General features: G+C 38.0%; 1 protein-coding gene across 3 annotated transcripts in view; it reads right to left on the reverse strand.

Annotated features, from left to right (window-relative positions):
- PRDM5 (PR/SET domain 5) overlaps positions 1-21,271 on the reverse strand; it is an 84,834-nt gene extending 63,563 nt beyond the window's left edge. For 2 of the 3 annotated variants that reach the window (XM_082050162.1, XM_082050161.1), the window contains exons 1-3: positions 20,915-21,271; positions 15,828-15,911; positions 4,606-4,728 (exon numbers count right to left, since the gene is read on the reverse strand). In XM_082050162.1, the coding sequence (XP_081906288.1) occupies positions 4,606-4,728; positions 15,828-15,911; positions 20,915-21,007 (300 nt within the window). In that variant the 5' untranslated portion in view covers positions 21,008-21,271. Of the gene's footprint in view, positions 1-4,605; positions 4,729-15,827; positions 15,912-18,003; positions 18,101-20,914 lie in introns of those variants that run through there. The other variant, XM_082050163.1, reaches the window with a different exon arrangement.
- Between the last annotated feature and the right edge of the window lie 334 nt (positions 21,272-21,605).

A 21,605-nucleotide genomic window follows, 5' to 3' on the forward strand; every position in this document is an offset into this window, starting at 1 on the left:
ACTTATTCATTCTGGATAAAAGAAAACTGAAAATAACATTCTCTACCAGTCTGAAAACTGAAAAAAAAAAAAAAAAACCCACACCAAAACTGTGGGATTTGGGAGATTTTTTTATAGAAGCCATTTCCTTTTGATTATGATAATTACAATGCAGTTTAGCTACATATCAGAAGTCATGTTTATAAGTAAATAGCTTGGGAAAGCCCAGGGCAAAATAGATTAAGGTTCACATGGTTTCTGTTATTGCAAAAGTTGTAATTCTAAAACTGCTTTAAATATAGTAGAGGATTTAATCATTCATTTACTACTTGAAATAAGTTAGAGAAGCCTCGAGCAATTTGGCTATTCAAAATGTTCAGAAAAGCAGTTGGTACATATACAGGTACTCTCCAACTTTTTCCATCCTTCTCTAGCAGTCACACGGTGGTATTACTCAGGGCACAGCTGTTAAAAATGTTTCCTGTACATTCCCAATCAAAGACCACAGCTCCACTCAGGAATGGGGCAGAACTCACTGCCCAGGATGGTCCCCACACCAACACCAAGAGCTGCAGCCAGAACCAGAGTTCTACTAATATGTAGCATTACTGGAAAAATAATTATTAAAGAAAAAAAAATCATAAAAAAAACCACCACCAAGCACACACACACCCCTCCCCTCATTAAAAACAAACAAAGAAACAACCACCACATCCCCCCACCCCTCAAACTTACTTTAAAAACTCCCATGCCCTCTAAGTTGCTTTTTCACCACAGGAATCATTTTGCACAGAGTCTAAACATGATCGTTGTGTAGAATGAAGTTATGATTAGTTCATCTTATTTTGCAATCAAGCCAGGATGTGGTTTACTTTATTTGTATACATGGGCAGAAGCATTCACTTCATCTTCTTTTAATATTGAGCACTAATCAGTTTACCTTTTGCTGCTTATTGATCACTTCATTTCAGATATGAGATTATAACATTTATCACTGCTAGAGTGACACCATTAGGGTTCGAAATGTTCTCAGAGTAAATAAAAAAGCTCCTGTTGAATACTGGAAAGAAAACTAGTGGGAGAGAGAATTAGTGAAAATTAGCATTAGTGGGAATGAATGAGGAAATAATTTATTTTTTGTTCAGTTTTGTTAGTTTGAACAAAGTCTCCTAGAAAACTGCAGAGGGGCAGCTGCAAAGAATGCAACTAGCATTAAATTCTTCAGCATACGTAAAACAGACATAGCATAAGCAAGAGCAGGCCCCATTCCCCAACTGTAGTTTACTTTATTTTCACATTTTATAGGTTAATATCATTAATGTTGGTCAAATCTCAATGAATCAGTTTTAGCTTATGAGACTCACTGCTGAAGATTCACTTTTAAAAGTAGGCAGTAGAACTGAGAGATAAAAATTGACACTTGTTCAAAAATTCAAACAACCCCACAAAAAAAAAAAATCTTCATAAAATACATGTCTGGAGAAAATTTACATTTTACAAGGGTAATTCTCTTGTGCTGGTTAGAACTCAAAGTCTCTAACCATTTCTAATCATTCTATTTTCTCCTTTTAGTTCATGAATTAGTCCTTTCTACAACTATACAGACATATTCTACTTTATTATTTAATATGCAACCATGCAGTTGGTTTAAAATTAGGATATTTTTGTTTGATGTTAATCTGTGTTATGAATTCTATTTTTGAAACAATTTCAGGTACTTGTTCAGCAATGCAACTTTTCACAGCCACATAACTTGAGTAATGATAATGAAGCTAAAACAACTCTACTGATGTAATTCATAAATTTTTCCTCTTCGTAAGACATCATTCTATAATCTTGGTGGCAAGCAGGCACAGGTACACATTGGATATTCCATTAAAACTTCTATTCAGAAGTTCAGATTATTTTACTGAGTGTTTTATTTAAAATACAGTAATGAACATTAATGGTTCACACTGCTCCCTCTTGTGCATCTTTCTTTGCATTTGCTAACATTGACCGTAATTTGCTGTCACACTGCCTATGCATTGGTGACATGCTCATCACTGACCAATGCCTAGGACTCCTCACGTACGAGAACCTTTCATATTTGGTACTATAAGCAGGACAACAAATCTTTTGATACAACTTAATATGCAAAGCCTTGGTATAACTGGGAGGCAAAGACAGAAGGAAAACATACAGAAATAATTGCATAGGCAGTGGTCATACTAAGTTAATCATTGACTTGTCACAGACATCAGGAAAAGCATAATAAAGCAGTCATTCAGGTCAGTCCTGACAAGAGCTTTTGCTCAATGGATGAATAGTGAATGCTCTTTCTTATATGTTACTCAAAATTCAACTGTAGCCTGCATGTTGAAGAACTCATGAGGTCTGAGCCAAAGATGACAACCTAGAGTACAGGCCTAGAGGAAAACCAGATGATCAAGCTGTCCACAATGACCTAAAACAGGAACAGCAACAAGGTCCAAGGAAACAATATGAGCAATGAAAATCACAGTCCTGCTCAGCCAGCAATATGTGATGGAACGTCAGAGACTAATGAAGTTTCATTTCGAGAAAAACAGATTGGTCTTTAAGAAAGAAGTAGCTGTTCAGTTTCTACAGATCATCCTTGAATTCACATTTGCTCATGAGATCACCTGGAAAAAAATTGCAAATGTACACCCCAGACTGACACTCATTTAACCAGAACTTTGGAAAGTAGAAGGTACAAATCGAGAGAAGCCTGTCAGATAACCGGTCAGGTTTCTCAATGTGCTACCACTGCTGACAGTAGCATTCAACTGCCATGATGCGGGCAGAAAGGCCAAGCAGAAGAGGTGTAGTAGGAGATACAACAGTGGAATGGAACTCCCAGAAAAGCTCACAACTGGGACAGGAAGAAGGAGGCTGGTACCAGGTCTGCAGGGGAGCTGACAGCAGCAATCTCACAGGGCAGTGCTTGATTAAGATCCAAATAAGCAAAGAGCCCCTCTGGTGAGTAGCAGATTTAAGTAGTTGGACAGGTCATCAACACAGAAATTAAAATTATGAGTTTTGAGTGCCCCTGAGTAAAAATAGAGGGGAAGGGATGGAGGGGGGAAAACAGCAGCAATGCATCTTTCACCAAACTACATGCTAGAGTTTTACTAGTATTCTTTTACTACTTAGTATTCTTTTCCTCTTTTATTTCATCAGAAATAAACTTTGTTTTCTAGACAAGGAAAAATATTTTAAAATTTCTTTTCTTAGTTTCAAAATAAACCATGTTTTTCATTTTTTTCCTTAAGGATCTGCAGGAAAATACTAGAAAAAGGTCATTTCATGATGAAAAAGCATAATAATAATTTTAAGAAATACTGATAAATAATTCTCCTTTTCCTAGTATTTCCCTTCTCTAATTAAAAAAAAAAAAAAAAAAAGGAGAATTTGGACTACATTAGCAAATAGCTTGGGTTGGCCTGAAACAGCATTTTGGAAAGTATACATTTTGAACAAAAAGTATAACACAGCTGTGTAATTCTTACTTATGTGCAACTGGAAATGATTTTACTGTAAAACTGAGCTGATAGTTTGATAGGTCATTTCTTTCATAATCTCCAGAAGAACAATAGCTGTAACTAAAGAAATACCACTTTGTTGTATTCTGTTAAATCACAGAATGCTTCCAAAAATGAGAGATTGAACAGACCAAGAGTCTCCAGCTTGAGAAAAGAGTTGTCAAATAAGAGGGAAAGGATATAATAGAGTTCTATAAAATCAACTATTCACTGTTATACGAGGAATCAAGTCAAGAAATTTCTAGAAGAAAAACAGAAGCATGTTTCAACATAATGTGTAATTAAAACAGTGGAACTCATTACCACAAAACGCTACAAATGGCAAATATAAAAATGGAAAAATAATCTGGATAAATTCAGATCCACAGCCAAGACTAGAAAAATGAAATTATCTTTTTTATTAACTCATCCTCAAGCACTGCCTGATCATCCTATGAGTTAATTACATCCTTCAATTCTCTGTTTTCTCCTGGAATATTTTAAGCACCATGCTTGCTTTCAAACCTGTCACATTTTTATATTTAATTTTAAAATATTAAGCAAATGCATGATTCTGCTTTCCTTACACCGAAGTCCATACTCGAGTTTGGCATAAAACACATCTAGGCCTCTCAATCATTAGTTCTGATTCAGCCAGGTATATAGTTACCTAGCTATCATTTTAATTTCCACAGTGACAAGAAAAAAACTGCATTCAGGCAAAAGCTCACTGCAGTAAGAAAATTAAACTTTGTTAAGGTAGTGAGTTAACTAGTCTGGAAATTACTTCTTTTTTTCTTCTCTCCCTCCCCAATGTAAACTGTTCATATTACTTTAAGGTAGGAGAAATAGTTCACATAAGTGATCTAGCGCAATTCTATTACAGTGGATTAATATAAACCCTTCAAAGTATATCAGATTCTAAGGACCTCTTTGATCTTTCATCCTATCAATCTTTTACTATGGTACTATATGGTACTATATTTAAACACAGATATACAAGAATTTCTTGCAATTTTATTACAAGAGATAAAGACCGAAGAGGAGATCAAATTAGTAAATTAGTGATAGGAAGCAAACAGTAGGAATCCACCCAATCTACCTGGATGGCTGCCAGGTTCTTCTGTTCCTGTGATGGAGCCTCATGGACAAAACGCAGCCAATTAGAATGCCGTGGATTGCTTGCATCCAAGATATAAAGGACTTCACCTTTACTCCCACGAACCTGAAACATATAAGCACAATTAAAATTGTTTACTAAATACATACAAACATGTAAAACACTAAGGCATGCTTGTGCTCTGTGAGTGAATCTTGCATTCAATGGTTACAAAGAACTGTGGTGCATTCATCTTTTTCTATAATTAACTTTATTGACTTCAGAACAGAGGGGCAACTTAAATCCAGCAACTGGTGTCAGCTTCCTTTGTTGAGCTCCTCCTCTCTTTTCCTAGCCTTTCCTTTAGCAAACAAGCATTATGACTGGCTTCTGGGTCTCTCTAATCTGACAGTATGGTCACTGGTGCTCTTGTTCTTTCCTCTCTCTTTTTTCTTCAAGTCCTGTTTTTCCTTATGATCTCACCAGAAACTGAGGCAACCCGTGAGGTCCTTCCCCATTCCAATCCTATTACCCCTTTTCCAGATTTCCTTTCTGAGTTCTCCTCTTTCACTTGTTCTGATGGCAACATTTTACTCCTACAGCCTACCTAATCCTTCCCATACTTTTCTATCTTGGGTCATTCAGTCTGTCTCTAATCACTTTCTCCAAACTCCTTTTCCTCACAACCTATTTTTATTGCTCCATCTTCCTCCTCCAACACACTGTCCAAGAGTGAACCATTTTCTTCTCTAGCCGACATGTTCTCTAACTCAATCCTCAATTTCCATTTCTCTTGTGCTGTCACAAGAGACAAGGTCAACAGTAACTTTGTTCAGAACAAAAGGGATAGGACATTCTCTAATCTTGTGCTATTCCAACCACCATTTGGTTCCAGCACCAAAGAGTTTAGGCTCATTTGTGAGTTTCCGTATTCCTGCAATTACCCATGGTCATTCAGTGGTCTTTGCCTTGATGGTTCTTCATCCTTCACTTTATTTTTTCATACTTGATATTTTCTAGGCTCATTTGTACTTCACTCATGACATTCTCTCTCTAGGAGATGTGATTCACCCTCTACGGCCAGTTCCTAAATCCATCTATTTCTGCTAGTTTCACATCTCCAGAAGCATCTCAACCTTAGCTGACAACCATCACAAATAGAATATGTCTATATCTGAATTCAATTTTTCCACTACACTTGCTGCTTCTCTCTTCTATAATCTCACCAGCTGCTCAGCCAGCTTCCAAGCCCAACCTGAATTATCATTTCTGTCCCCATTCCCATCCCACTACTCATCACTAAATTTTCTTTTTGCTTCTTTATCACCAAATATAACTTTTATTTTTCATACAAGTTCCAAATTCAGTAGATATGCTTTCATTATTGTTAACTCTTACTGTACCACGCCAATCCTAAATATCCCAGAAACTTATAAAACACATTTTGAAACTATATTCCTCACTTCTTTTTCAAACATTCTATGGGTTATTTTGGTTATGTTTTTGGTTTGTTTGTGGTTTATTGTTTTTTGTTTTGTTGTTTGTTTGGGTGTTTTTGTTGTGTTTTTGGTTTTGTTTTGTTTTGTTTTTTTTCTGTTTGGTTGGTTGGGCTTTTTGTTTGGTTGGGTTTTGCCTTTTTTTTTTCATTTAGCAAGGGCAAAATCCATCTTGTCCTTGGATGGAGATCCATCTTCAGATTAAGGACCAATACACCTGCTTTTATCAATTCCATATATCCTATTTTACAGTTCACTTGAATATCTTTCACATATGCCTCTTTAAAGAAAATTTAATATGTAGCCTCAATGAGTAGTAGTCAGTCTTAAACTATGCTTGGCTGAAATTTTATCAAGAGTTATTTCAGTAAACAAATTAGTATAGCAGGTAGGTGAAGGGCTGTTAATTATTTAGTAGGGGAAACAAACACGTTAAGGTTTTGTCCACGAAGTGAATAAGCCACTTTAAAAACTGCACTATAGAATGGACTACAGATATAACCATGACAAACTTAACCAATGAATGAGACATCCTATTCTTTCCACTCTGGAACATCAATAGTAGTAGAACCAATGTTTCTAAAGAACTTTTACTAATAGTCATAACACTTGATCAAGTAAATTGCCCAATTTTTCTCTGCTAGGCACTATTTTGAAGAAAGAATTACACACACAAAGTATGCCATCTCTATATCAGGAGCTTTTGGATATCATTACAGATCCATAGAATGACTGTGACACAATTCTGGCTTACACTGAAAAAATGAAAATAGAATAGAAACCTAATTTTAACTAAGTCATTATTTCCCCCTTGAAACACAAAGAGATGCTGATGAAAAAATACAGCTGTCATTTTGCCATGTTCAAAATGGCTTGTTTTAAATAATAGATGACTTGAATCTCCAATGGTACAGAAGGCAGAGAGCCATGCAAAAAGGTCATATGGTCTTACTGTTATTCCATGTGATTTATTTATATAATTAACATATTTTCTTTTTCATCTCTCACCAAGAAGTATCCAGAGTGGGTGTTTCCTAAAAGCTAGGGATTTCAGCTCCGCAAGATCAAAATTAGATTGTCTTCCTGGCTTTTTATTTATATTGCTCACATTCTTGCTGTATTTGTTTCTGATAGATGCACTATCATATGTCTTAAGTATGAGTGCTGAAATTACCTAAATTTTTAGGATACCATTAGAAAGAAAAGAAAATATGTATTCCATTGCAATAATAGCTGGTGACAGCATGTTGTTCTCAGATAAAAACAAACTACTGTAGTTTTGAAAACAAATGAAAGTCTTCCAAAATTATTACTGTTCTTCCAAAGAAAGACATCATATCTTATGTGGGATGTGTCATGAAAAAGTGACATTTAAAAAGTTGTTTTACTTTCAAACACACAGATTAACAACAATGAAGAGTGTCAAACCTACACATTTTAAATGCACCCAGAAACAATATTATCAAAAACTGAGCACTGCAACAGGTTTCTTAAAGAGGCTGTGAAGCCTCCATCCTCAAAGACGTAGATGTTCAAAAGTTGACTAGATGTGGTCCTGGGCAGCCAGCACTAGGTGGCCCTACTTAAGCAGCGGGGTTGGACCAGGTGACCTCCAGAGGCCCCTTCCAGCCTCACCATTCTGTGGCTCTGTGACTGTCACCTTGGGAAGTAATGCCTGCTTGTTACTGAAACCATTGTTTCCATTAGGAATGTGGGCAGAATGAGTGCAGTCAAACCATAAAAGCAAGCTCCAAATTCACACAAAAATGCACGTTAACAGCATATTCACCTCCTGAAAAGCCATCTGCCTGGCAGAAGTGCTCCATCAATCATACTGTAATAATCTTCCAGTTCTAAATATGTAATCCACAGAGCAGAACCTTACTTTGAGTGAAAATGGTTAACATTGCAGTTTAACATCTCTGAGTAACTAAACTTAAGCTAACAGTTTTATGATTTAGGTACCAAAGCATGGGTTAGAGAAGCCCACCATGCAGGTCTTATGAAGATTTCCATCAGATCTGGAATTGGGTTGAAAAGAAAAGCAATCAAGATCCTATTCTATAAACCATAAATTACACTATCAATCTTTGCATCCATTCTTCTTCATTTGCCTGATCTTTAAGTTACATAGGAAAAATTTATATTCACTTCAATGATACACGATCATCTCTGTTGTGCTTTCTCAGTCTCTGCCAATCCACAAACAGACATCAAACACAAAGACTTAACACGTAAGGAAACTATTGATAAAAGAATACAATATATCCCTTTAATACACACTGTATTTTCTATTGCTTTTTTCACCACATGAAGAAATAACACTGCATCAAATACACGGATGTGTACTTAACGTGAACTAGACTGGTGACATTTTTCACTGGGTGCATGTATAGGTGAGTTTCCTAAATAAGCAATTGATCTTTGAGCACCATGGCAGTGAATCCCAACCTTAATCAATACTTTAAAAAAAAAACAAACAAAAAGACCAGGTCTTGCCTTGCAAATATATTTCTCACACTCAAAGCCAGTACAAGATAATCTTGGTAGTTAAATAAAAAAAACAAACAAACACAACCAAAAATCACCCAACTACACAACACCGGCAACTCTACATTTTCAGTATAAAGTGCATGTAAATACCATCCATATTGAACTATTAATAAATTGAAATGAAGTTTGGAATATGTTCCATTGAAATGAAGTTTGGAATATGTTCCAAAGGGTCGTCTCTACACTAACAGTCCACTGAAGTCCTCAGTCATCCTTCTGCTTTGAAGCATGATCATCAAATGAGAAAAATCACCTTAATTAGATTACATATCAACAAATACAAGCTAAAATGTTTACACCTGTGTCTGCCTGTAAATCTGTTCTGATATCCAAGCAGACAGGATCAGAGATGGCTGTCACTAAGACAAATGTTGCACCACAGGCCCAAGCAATTCTGCTAGCCACAGCAACAAGGGATTTTCCTTCCTGCATCCCCCAATCTGTGGCACTGGAAAGCATGAGGAATATACTGTGTAGCTTAAGTATCTCCCCCCAACCCTGATAGTTGCACCAGCTATAACAGCAAGGGAAGAAAATGGGATGATATTGTCAAGCTGCTTATGTGGCCCTAAAGAAATTGAGGAAGATACTGCAATTTACCTCTCTACACTACAGAACTAGGACTCAGCAAGTACATTTCTGGAGCACCACAAAAAAACTCCCCCCCATATTGACCAAGGTTTCTCAGCTTTCTTTATCTCAGATAACCCTCTTTTAGAAACATTCATACAAATATCCTTACCACTTACTCCATATGAGACCTGGAGAACTACACAGGATTCATTCTGCAACAAAGCTGCCATTCTGCTCACAGGGGCCTCCTTTCCAATCACCCAACCACTCCAAGAATCATCATGACAACCTGCCTGGCACAACTGGTGCTGGCAGGAAATCGTTGGAAAACTGAGGATGTCTTTCTGGGAGAGGAAATTAAACATACTTTTGCATATCCCAAACTAAAGTAGAAAAATTTCTATACATTTGATATTACGTCAACTAAGTAAAATCTTCCAGGTAGCTTGAGAGTGTTCCTTAAGATCCTCAGGCTACAGTGGTAAATTCAGAAAGGATTTTTAGAACTATTTTAATGGGATGAAAGTATTTCTAATTGGTTTTATAAAGTCAAACTAAAAATCCTCTTAAATCATGATACCACTGCTAAATAATAAAGGATTTGTTCTTCTTTATAGATCAGAGACCTAAAAGAAGTGTATGATATACCTATAGTCAACATAGTCAGTGAAAGACCTACAAATAGTCCTCAAAAGCCTAGCCACCAGTAACTGATAACATACTATAATGTCTTGTTTTGTTTAAAAACAGAAAACAGGACCTTACCCCTATCTCCTCTAAATAAAGGGGTAAATCCACAAGAGTTGAGGCTGCCTGCTGTAGTTCCATCAACCATCTTAGTCTAGGACCCACCTATTGCTGAGGTCCTTTCAACCACTGAGACCAAAATGTTCCTGTAGTTTCTGTAACCAATGGAGATACCTTGGAGTTTCTACTACCGGTGAGTGATATGACCAGTCACCTTTGATTTCCCATGGCAAGTAATTAAGTAGCAATTTGTTTCATACCTAAGTATAGGCAGACTTTGACATGAACAGATAACCCATGGCAAGAAGTTGCCCCATTTTACACCACCTTTAATTAATTGTCAGTCACTACAGCCAAAAAACCTAAGATGCATACACATATCCAAAGCATGCACGAGACATGAGAACACCTCAGACTGATGTGTCTAAGAACTATTTTGTTGTGAATAAACACAAAAGTTGTCACTGAACTAATTTAGTCAAATGACTTCACAGTAAGATGTAATACCTGACATTCACTGTTATTGCATGGGTGGTTTTACCTCAAGATCAATCAGGACATCATTGAATTATGCCACATTAATGAATACCATGTCACTATTCAAGTATTCAGAAAAAAATGAGCCCCTATTCATCATATAAGCTACCATATGAAACCCTATGCAGGCTTAGATAATGTCTAAGCTGCTTGTAATGCCCATTAACAACATGTACTACCCCATATGCTAGCCTTTTTCTCTCCAATGAAATTACATCCAGATTTTTAAAATAGATCCAAAGTTGTCATGTATGCTACTTCAAAATGCTCACAAGTGCAATTTCAAACACTCTACCTTGCACACCTGGCAAGAAAATAATAAAAAGAAAAATCACTGAAAATAAGCAGATGGTTGTCTTTGCTGAAGGCAGTAAACACACTGCCTGCTTTCTGGAAACCATTTTCTAAACCCTTAGAAATTTCAAAATCTGTGTTCATTCAAACAGTCATGTAAAGAAAAGCATTGTTTTCTGCACTGCATTTTTTCGATTAGCTGAAAACATGATTTTTATTGTTAATAGAATAGAACAGCTACATTCAATACTTCTGCATCCTCAGTTTCAGACTCCATCACAGAGCTCACTACAGAGTAGAAATGCACCTTTTAACATGCTGTAGAAAGCATTAAAAACACACTTGCAAAAGAAACCCAAGACAGCAACTGTTGATTTGCTTACTCTCAAAGAAGTATTGGGACATTGACAACATGGTACACTTCTTTTCAGCCAAAATATAGAGCAAAAGTTTTCCATGTTAATGAAGCTCCTGCTGGTACAATGTTGTTTGACCTTGTCAGAGACAGAATGATTCAGAAAGCTCATTCCTAGACTTCTGCTAACATTTTGTGGAGCTTTCACAAGAAGAATTGAACTTCATGTTCACTGGAAGGATATCCAAATGTCCTAAATCTCCTTATGCAAATTGTGTCTGATTTTCTGCAAATTCAGATTTGAATACTAGTGCCTCAAACCCATCAACAAGTACTTTCTAACACCTTAAATAAATCATATAACTGAAGATGTGAGGCTAACATGCCCAGTCACTTTCAGGAGTAGATTCTTCTCATCGCCAAAACCAGAAGATCACTAGGGTACCTGTTCCAAAAGCCACTAACATCAATATAATACAAAGTCATACAATTGACCTGAATAAAGATTACTAAATCAAGCTTTAAAAGAGCTGATTAATAAAATGTAGCTAAATAAATGAACTGGTAAGAATATTAATAAATATTTTGGTCACCTATCTATCCCAGTGGGGATTAATTGAAAAAACCTGAAAATCTAGGATGCAGATTTGGAACTGAGATAGAGCGAAGTCACTGAAAATTCTGCTATCAATGTCTGACTGTTGTATGTAGCAAAAGTTTTTCTCAATGCAAGTTACTTGAAATGCATCCAGATACATTTGTCTAAGAAATTAGAAAAAAAAAAAAAAAATCTAAAAATTAAACAAAGATTCATGTGAAAAAACATTAAAAGCAAACAATTTTAAATGTAAGTTCTACCTGAAGAGTAATGACTGGGAAGGTAGTCTCCATATGGAAAAACAAACAAACCAACCAACCACAACCTACATTGCTAAGAACTAGATTTCTAATATTACATTCATCTTGAGAGCAAGCAATGAATTCCTCAAATTAAGATTTACTTCATTATGAGACTCAGAATATTACTTGTCTTAATACCTTATATGTAAAAGCCTTCCTATGCCGGAATCACATCTACAGGCAAAACACCTCACCATTAGATTAAAATGCTTGACTTCTCATACCTCAGTCCTAGACATTAAAGCTCTGATCTAAAAGTGGTTGTAGCCTATAGCAGATTTTTTTGTTGCCTTCACTAGCTTTCAGGTAGGTTTATTTAACTGCAAACAATTGTAACTGCAAAAGTGTTGAGAGTAAAGTAGTAGAAACATACATTCATTTCATTTCCTAATATAAATAAACATGAAGTTTACCTTCCATTGAAAGACTGATTTCTGGCATGTTTCTGTTCTTCTTGGTTTTAATATAACAATGAAGAAAACATAATCTTGGCAGATAGACAGAAACCAAACCTGAAATACGTAACATTGAGTGCTACACAGCGTATTACATACCATCCAATCCCGACCAATATTTCTTTATGGTATGTCAGGTTATTTGAGGAAGTACTAAGTCTTTCCAGCCCTCCCTCTTTTAACATTTGGCAAAGTCGTCACCAAAAGTATATGCTTGCCACAATGAAATAGTAGTGAAATGAACGTCACTTTCTTGGTTAGCGACAATAAAGAAAATAAACTGAACGAGTATCTTCCCTTTGCAAAGGGACATCTGAGCCTCCAGAGGCAAAAGCTTCTGTGAACTTTAATACCTAAAGATTATTCTGTTCTTGCCCTAAAGCACTTGCTACTCCAGCAAATACATATAATTTAAAAATGTTATGCCAAGTATACTAACAGACTAACAAGGCAGCATTTAAAGTAAGAGTTAGTGGGATACTAAGAATAAGAGCAAACCCCACAATTCATCAACAGCAACTAGCTGTGTGCATAACTAGTACAACATGCAATTCAGTCTAAGAGATAATGTCACAGGGGTTGGGGGGATAATGGGGAGGTTGTTTTTTGACAGAATTAAAGAGCACAAAGCCATTTGGATGCTTTCTTGACTTTTTATTATTATTACCTATAACTATATGGTTACCACAGGTTTGGTTTCCCCCTCTCTGCCCCCTCTTTCATATAACTTGTGAATAAAATGTTTTAGCATGTAGCTCTTTACAAAGATAACAGGAAGATCAAGGATGCTCCCCTTTCCCTCCAATCCTCTGGAATGAGCAAGTGCAAACCTTTGATTTCTTCAAAACTATGCAAGGTACAGGCAGACTAATGGCATTCTGCTATACTGAAATTAAACACAAACTCTAACACACTCAGAACTTTATTTAATAAAATCACTGGACCAAATAAATTATTCTGTGTACAATTCTCTCTCAATGTGCTGTCTTAAAGATGGCAACTTGCAATGCTGGTCTCGCAGAAAAAAGAATAGTTTGATCAAAAGAGACCACATCTACGCAACTAGAAATGCATGTGGTAAACTGCCTTACAGAAAACTTTTCCACAAAATGGAAGTTCAGATGCCAGGCATCACATACCAAGAAAAGAAACATCCCACTAATGTTCATTTTTACTTGACTTATGAAAAGCCTCTCCTACATAGCCTTCTTTCTAAAGGTGACCTCTCTGAAAACATGTTTTTTTAACTGTCATCAGACTGTGAGGCCAGGCTTTAGTGTGGCTTCATCCGATAGCCTTCAATTAATTATTTTTAATATTTGGTACAGCTGACTATGCACAAACTTGGCTGGCTGCTGTGACTGCCTCCCACAGTTTCTGGAATACCCATTTACTTGGACTGTTCAACTTTTTACTTGCTGCATTCCTGGTCTTGATTTTCAACTTCAGACTACTCTCAACATGATTTAAATTGCATTATAAAAGCTCACATTCAGATCAACTTCAGTAGACATTAACAACTTGGATTCAAATATTCAGGAAGTCATAAAATTTGGTATGCAGGGGTATTTTACAGGTTGTCAAAACTAGGTTACAAGAAGATATTATAAAATGGTTTTAGAACAGCTCATAAAAAACTCATTTTCTGGTTTGCTGTCAATGGGGTCATATTAGTGTCATCAGTAAATACATGTATTTGCCTTTTGTTTTCTATCTTACAGAAACAGATAAATCTCATTTAATCATCAGCAATGAGGCCTAAAGACCTTCTCATTTTTATAATCCACCCACCATCCCTTCTGAAAACCTTGTTCCAGCTCAAGTATTTTATTGATTTAAAATAACCTGCAGAAACATCATGAAAAGGCAAGTGAGCCAGGGCACATTAACATGTACTATATTCAGCAAACATTTGTAATAAAAGCATGTTGTATTGTTTGTATTGTTTTGTTTTCAGCTAAGAACAAAGATTAAACCAGTTGTTCTGAGTACACAACCAAAGGAGACAGGGGACCGAATTGTCTACACTCCCTCTCTGGAAAAGGCTCATCTGGGCACAGTCCTAGATTAAGAAAGAAAAACCAAACCAAAAAAAAAAAAGGGGGTGGGGGGGGTGGGCGGAAGGGGAAAAATAAAGGTACAGGAATCCACATACCTGAGTTAACAGTCACCTAGTAATATTTTGCCACTCACTGTATTTATATTGAATTTGGGTTTAATGAGATGGGCTTTTAGCATTCTCTCACTCATTGGACCAGTTTGTAGAATCTATTTATAGCTCTTCTAAGACCATATCAAAACTATACTCTCTTTATAAGCCGCTCAACAATGTTAATGCTGGAGTGTTTTTCAAACAAATGCACAGATAGTGCCTTAAACCAGATGTCAAACATAAGCTTTTTTTTGTATAGTGCCACACAGCATAAAAGTAATAGTCATCCTTCCACTTCTAATCATATCAAGCTGAAGAAGTAGAAAATTAGCCCTCTTCTTAGTGTAAAACAGGACTAAATATGCACTCAACACAAACTGTTTGGCAAGGGGAAGGCAATTCTGCTCTAAGAACTAGAGCAGAAAAGAAAGATTACCAAGATGGAACAGAAGCACTAAAAAACAGGTGTTAATAGTAAGTTGGAAATGTTATTACAAGTATTGTTCAGTTAGTGTAATCTCCTCAACCGGTAAACTCAGATTTTTGCTACGTGCAAAGACAGCTATGACAGAAACTAGGATGGGTTAAGGACTTAATTACAAGTTCTAGTGTATAAACTAATATTGCTGCCTAACACACATTAAAAAGCTCAAGAACAGCCCTGAGATTTGTTGTGCCTTCATCTGCCCACAGCAGTAAGTTTTTATTTTGCTAAGGATTTTGCAACTACACATTGCATTACAGAGTTACTAAAATCTGAAAACCTTCACTTTTGAAACAATTGCCAAACCCTAGCACAAGTGTCACAGCACCAAATGTTTTATGTTACAGTTGGTAGAAGATATGAGCCAATATTTGTTGACCAGCATAAATCAGTATGTCAGTAAGTTACAATAATTTTCCCATATTCAAATTATTTTAATCTTTTTATTTTCACATTTTTCAGTAATTTTCCACAATGTTGTTATATTTTTAAGTTTTTCTTCATTTTTCCCCACTTCATTGATTAGAAACTATATTTTGCAATTTCTTCATTGTTTTTAAGAATGCAATCACGTTCCACACAAAACCCCCTATTTTAAAGGCATCAGTAAGTACGAAATCTTGTTACAGTATCTTTAAGCTCAAAAAAACCAAAAACGATGTCACTCCAGACTACTCACTTCCCACATGAGCCTGCAGTCTGTGTCATCATCCAGTTCTTGCGGCATTCGCTTCTCCCCAGCAAAGGGGCCAAATTTTTCGCCCTAAGGAATAATAATAAAAGAAAAAGAATCAGTGGAGGGGGAAAAAAAGAAAAAATAAAAGGGAGGAGGGGCAAGTGATTCATCAAACTCCAGCAGAGCTATAATTTTTAGTTTCAAATGGAAAATGACAGTTTTTCTTTGTCATTCTACTATATGCCAAAAAGTTGTACATCCTTTAAGGTTCAACTTCAAGCTTATTCCCATTCTTTTCATCGCTTGGAGAATCTCTTAAAACCATACCTTTCCTCTATATGTTCATGTCCCCTTTGGGAAACAGCGTTTTTCTTCATTTTAAATAAGGCTGAAATTTACAAGTTAAATTTCTAACATTTCTTGTAAGATTTTCAGGAAGTACCTTGCAATAGACATCCAACTAAAACAAAATATTTGGCAAGCACGAAGTTTACATTAGATTTATTTGCAAGATTATTTGCAATACCACTTTTTGAAGTGCCACACATCAAAACACTGAATAACTGAGGGTTTGTTCATACAGAGAGATTCATTTAAATACGCAGGGAGCATGCACGTGTCTGTGAATTAAATCAAGCCTTCATAAGCAAAATTAAAATGTTATACCACCTGCTAGTCATAATACATGCTGTGAAAGCATCCATTGATATGTTCTTCCAAAAGTTTGGGGTATCAGTGGGTTTTTTTCCTTCACAGATGTCACATTAACAGCAGCATAAATTATTTAACTAGTGTTTTCTTTTTACACAGGCCTATCTTTTTTCCCCTCTCCTGTCCTACAAACCAGAATGCAGAACGTTATGTTCCTTTAGGCGGTATTCAGATCGAAAAGCTGTATATTCTTTTAAGCATTGCAGATTAAAACTATATAATGAAAAGCAACATTGTTATTTCTTGAAAACAACAGTATCTTGGCTAATAAAAGTATCGACCTTGTTCACACATCCCTTCCCCCAGGCACATTCCACAATTCTAGACGCAGCCTGCTACATGTTTTCCCTCGCCTGGTTTTGACAGACTGCCTACAGGTAGAGTGGAGAGGAGTAAGTGGAATGTAAAACTTCCAGGATCATTCCTCTTAGAAAGAACCCACTAAATAAAAAAAAAAATTAAAAAAAGAAAAGAAAAAAAAGCTGGTATTTAAAATTAAACCTGAAGAGGTAGTAAACAAAAGAAAACTAGTGTTGCGTAATAAGGCAACAGAATTGAGGAGCAACATTTTAAAGTGTCCACAATGAAGATTTCATGAGAAAGAGCAGTAAAGCAGAAGGTAAAAACACAAGAACAGCAGAAGACAAATGGAGCCCAGAGTAGTAATGGAGACACAGATGTGGGCAGTGATAACAAAAAATGGCACTATGGGACTTCATGTCCTTCACATCTCAGTGGTTTCTGGATTGCCCTTCATCATTTTGCTAATCAAATAAAGTCAGGGTTCCTCCCCTGACAGCTTTACCAATCCTGGGATTTAATACCCAAACTGAATTTCCCTTCTTCCTTTACCTCATCAGCAATGAAGATGAAAACGGGTCAACACAGTTACGTGTGTGCAGCACCCCAGCAAACATACTGTTGTCTGATGGGGCCATGCAGGTACCACATGGGAGGCAATTCACTTAGATCACATTGTTTGCTTAGGTTAAGGAGGTGGAAGAGTTGAGGTGGTGGCGAAGGAAATGAGCTCTGGAAACACGTGGTCCTGTCCAGCCTCAGTAAAGACAAGGCAGGTCCTTTCTGGGGCAGTCACTTCCTGCCAGGCTGAAATGGTGTTTCCCATTCACTTAGAAAGCAACAGGTAGTTTTGGTGGAAGAAGAAAACCAGCTCACTGCAACTGCTGACCTCAAAGAGAGGGCATAATTGTATCTACAAACTCCCTCATTACTCATAGCAGTTGTCAAGATGAGAGGTTTATGGGACTATGATCTAGATTATTTCTATAGAAAGAAAACAAAACAAACTCTGTAAATTTAATATGGAAATTATTTGAAGATGCAATGAATAAGGAACCTGGAAAAAATAGTTTTCCACACTCACTTCAGTGGCAGAATAACACCTTTAAGACAGCATAAAGATAGTAATTTCTTCCTTAAGTACTGTGGAGGCTTCCACAATACTCACCTCAGTAATACTTTCATCCTTACAATCCCAAGGATCCCTAGGTACCTTATAAAGCACCTACAGGGTTATTTCCACCCATAACTGAAGCACACATCACCTCTGGGATGAAACACGGAAACAGCTTAATCCTGCATAATGACTCAAAACAAGAAACACCATGCATCATTCTTACCTCAGCTACTCCAAACCAATGAACCTCGACTGCAAAAGTTTTAAGACTTTCTAGAAGCTCAAAACAATGGCAAAAGCAAAAGGCAAGATGTCCACCTCTAAAGTAAAGTAAATGCTTCAGACTTTGAAGCACTTTTTATAGCCTCTCATATTTTAAGAGGAAGCAGAAATTAGAAACAGCAAAATCTGATGTCTTGAAACACAAAGGTCTATGGGGATGTGTAGTTATTTATTTAGTCTTTAAGAGCATTTTCTTCATTATATATATATATTTGTTAGTCCTACTTAATGAGTATACTGTCATATACTAACATATATTGATTAAAAAAATACTAAGACTTCGGCTTCCACTCTGAACAATAAAAGTGAGGCATACAAGACAGTCAACCACAGAAATTATTGAAGATATGAAAGGCACATCATTCAAATGCCAAAAAAGCTATTTTCAACAGTTGCTTTTGGGAAAGCAGCAGTGACTAATCTTCCAGCCACAGCAGAACACTAAGAAATGGGTCTGGTGATACTGGTGCTGTAATCAAAGGCCAGTTATTGGAGCAAAGAAATTTACAGGAGAATCGCAGCTTCTGTTAAGGTAACAAAATAAAACAGTTCCACTTTTTATGATTAGACAAAATCTTGGAAGTACAGCATAATGCCAAGAGGTACAAAAGCAGATGACAGACAACAGCAGTTCAAAATTATTACCCTAAACTTTGCTAATAGCAGAATTTTCATAGATCTATTTCATCATGACTTAGCAATTGTATAGTTGGTACTGCAATTTCTGATTATAAGATTATCTGAAATGTGTTTTACTTTCAGTTAAGACAACTGCAGTCCTGTGATAGCAATTGAGATAAAATGGTGCAGTATTTGCTACTCAGGAACAAAGATCTTATTTCACAATTAAGCATCATATTCAATACCTTCTCCAAATCCCAAAGTTTCAAGGAATTAATCTAACAGCCTTAAGCTATTCTGTGTCATAGCCTTGAAATGTAGTACTGCTGCCTCATTACTGGACAGGAAAACATGTTGCTAGCACTTCAGATATGATTTTTCTTTCCATGGAAAAGAGTAACACACAGTCGGGCTATATTTAACATATCATCTGTGTTGTTTATACATGCACCCTTCTCTGAACAGCTGTGGTGACACACAGTGTTTAGGTATCCAACCATTTTTATAAATACCCATTTCAACCACTGCCCACAGTGCAACTCAAGAGCTGGTTCCTCAGCCTACCAAACTGCAAAGTCTGTCTGTCAGACACATACTTCTGATCCAGGCCACAATTATCTGTGCTCCCAACACAGACAATTCACTGCCCAACAAAAGACAAGCCTATAACACTGTCACCAGAAATTACAAATAGATCTTACTACAACCACCTTTACCTTCACATTCCACATGCAACATGTCACATTTACATTTCAGTTTTGCTAGGGTGTCCTGTATGACACGCTCACACTGGTAGAGCTGCACAGGCAGAGATCTGACAGCATATACTTTGCCTGTATAAAGAGAGTTCAAAAGCAATGTGGAGTAACTCAGGCAAAAAAAATGCTCTGTTATTCCTAGCTCAACTCTTAACTGACTTTCAGAATTGATACTAACACATGGATGACAGTTTCAGTGTCACTCTAGACCTTGGTCTATTTCAGAGTGCCAGGGATTAATGTATGTGAGCAGTATATAACCTTCCTTTCTGTGTGAACTCCCAGAGTTTTCAAATGAAACTTCAGAACCTCATTGGAAAACGTTAAAATCAACTGATAAAAAAAATTGTTCCCCTTCTACCCCCCCATTAACACTCAAGGACACTTTAAAAATGAGAGATCCCTGCCCTGTGGTGCCTAAGCCTTGTCAGCAAAACTACTGAAAAACTGTGCAGCCCTCCCAAACCTCTCAGAGCCAAAGCCAGGAGAAAGATAGAAAGCAAAACCTATAAAACATGTAAAAGTGTATACTAGTGTAGGGTTCATAATTTTAGATGCACCTATATCTGTACAAACAAGTCACCTGAATAATTGTAATTGGGATTTCAGATAAGCAAGAGACTTTCAATTCAACTACAAGGTGTCAAGGGACATGACCTGGCTGGGGTATGAGAGACCTGCAGTTCAACTCAGCCACATCTTTCACAGGCCTGGCTTTATTATTCCCAAAACGATTAATTAAATTACCCATCCCACGAAGCTCCAAGAGCAGGGGATGACAGGAGCCCACAACCGACAGTTCTTGCACCGCAGAGCAGCACCACGGGCCGAAGCCAGATCCCCAAGGAGGCAGCCCCATCCGGAGGGACCCTACCCTGTGGACAGCGCCAGGAGCACAAAAGAAACAGGGAAAAGAAAACCCACACGGAAACCCGTCCTCCGACCCCACTAAGCAGCCAGTGGCCCGGCCCGGCCCCTCCGCCGGTGCCAGCGGCCCAGCTGCGGCCCGCACCCTTTCCTGTCCCGAGCGGCAGCGCCGCGGGCACGGCGCCCCAGCCGGGGACCGGCTCCCTTTTACTGGGAGGGGGTGACCGGTGCCTCCCCCGCGGGAGCCCGGGCGGACGGAAGTGGAGCCAGCGCCGAAGTTGGAGCGGGGCAGCCCGGCCGGCGGCGGGGGCGGAGGAGCCGCCCCGCTCTGCGCTGCTCCGCCGTGCGACGTGGCAGCCGCTCCCCGCCGGGACGGGCCGTTACCCGCCCCCCCCCCACACACACACACACACTTCCCCGCGGCCGTCACTCACCTTTTTAACTCTACGAGCCGTGTAGAGCCCCATCCCGTCCTGCACCCGCGACGACTTCAGGGCGAACCGGTCCGGCACGTACATGCCCAGCATTTTGCACCGACTCGGGCCGCCGCCTGCTACGGGGGAGGCGGATTACCGGAGACTTCCATTGCACCGGGGGAACAGGCAGGAAGAGGGGCTGGCTGCGGGGCTCTCCCGGCTCCCGAGGAAGAGGGGAGGAGCCAGGCCGGGGCCCCCGCCGCTGCCGGGCAGCGGAGCCGCGGCGGGACGGGGGCAGGGGGCGCGCGGCCGCTCCGTGAAATCACGGCGCGTAAGGCGCAGCCCTAAAGGAGAACAAAGATGAACATATCATAACCGTGTTTGGGCTAAAAAAATAAAACTGTGTCTTCTCACAACGTACTGAGCAGGGGCATCCTACTTTGACTAATACTAAACACAATCTAGGTGGAACAGGTGTGGTCATTATCACCTAAGAGAACGTATCCTGTGGGCAATTGCCAATCTAAAGACACATAAATCTTCAGTTTTGACCAGAAACCACTCAGACAACCAGCCTTGCAGCTTTAGACATTTTGAAGCCAGCACAATTAGTTGAGTCTTGTTTTAACACATATCTTGAGACTGTTGGATCAGACATCCTTTAGCTGAGTATTGCTCTGTATATGCTAGAAGGATTATGTAATGCAAC

This window comes from Streptopelia decaocto (genome assembly GCF_964273445.1).
Source record: "Streptopelia decaocto genome assembly, chromosome: 4".
Taxonomy (NCBI): Eukaryota; Metazoa; Chordata; class Aves; order Columbiformes; family Columbidae; genus Streptopelia; species Streptopelia decaocto.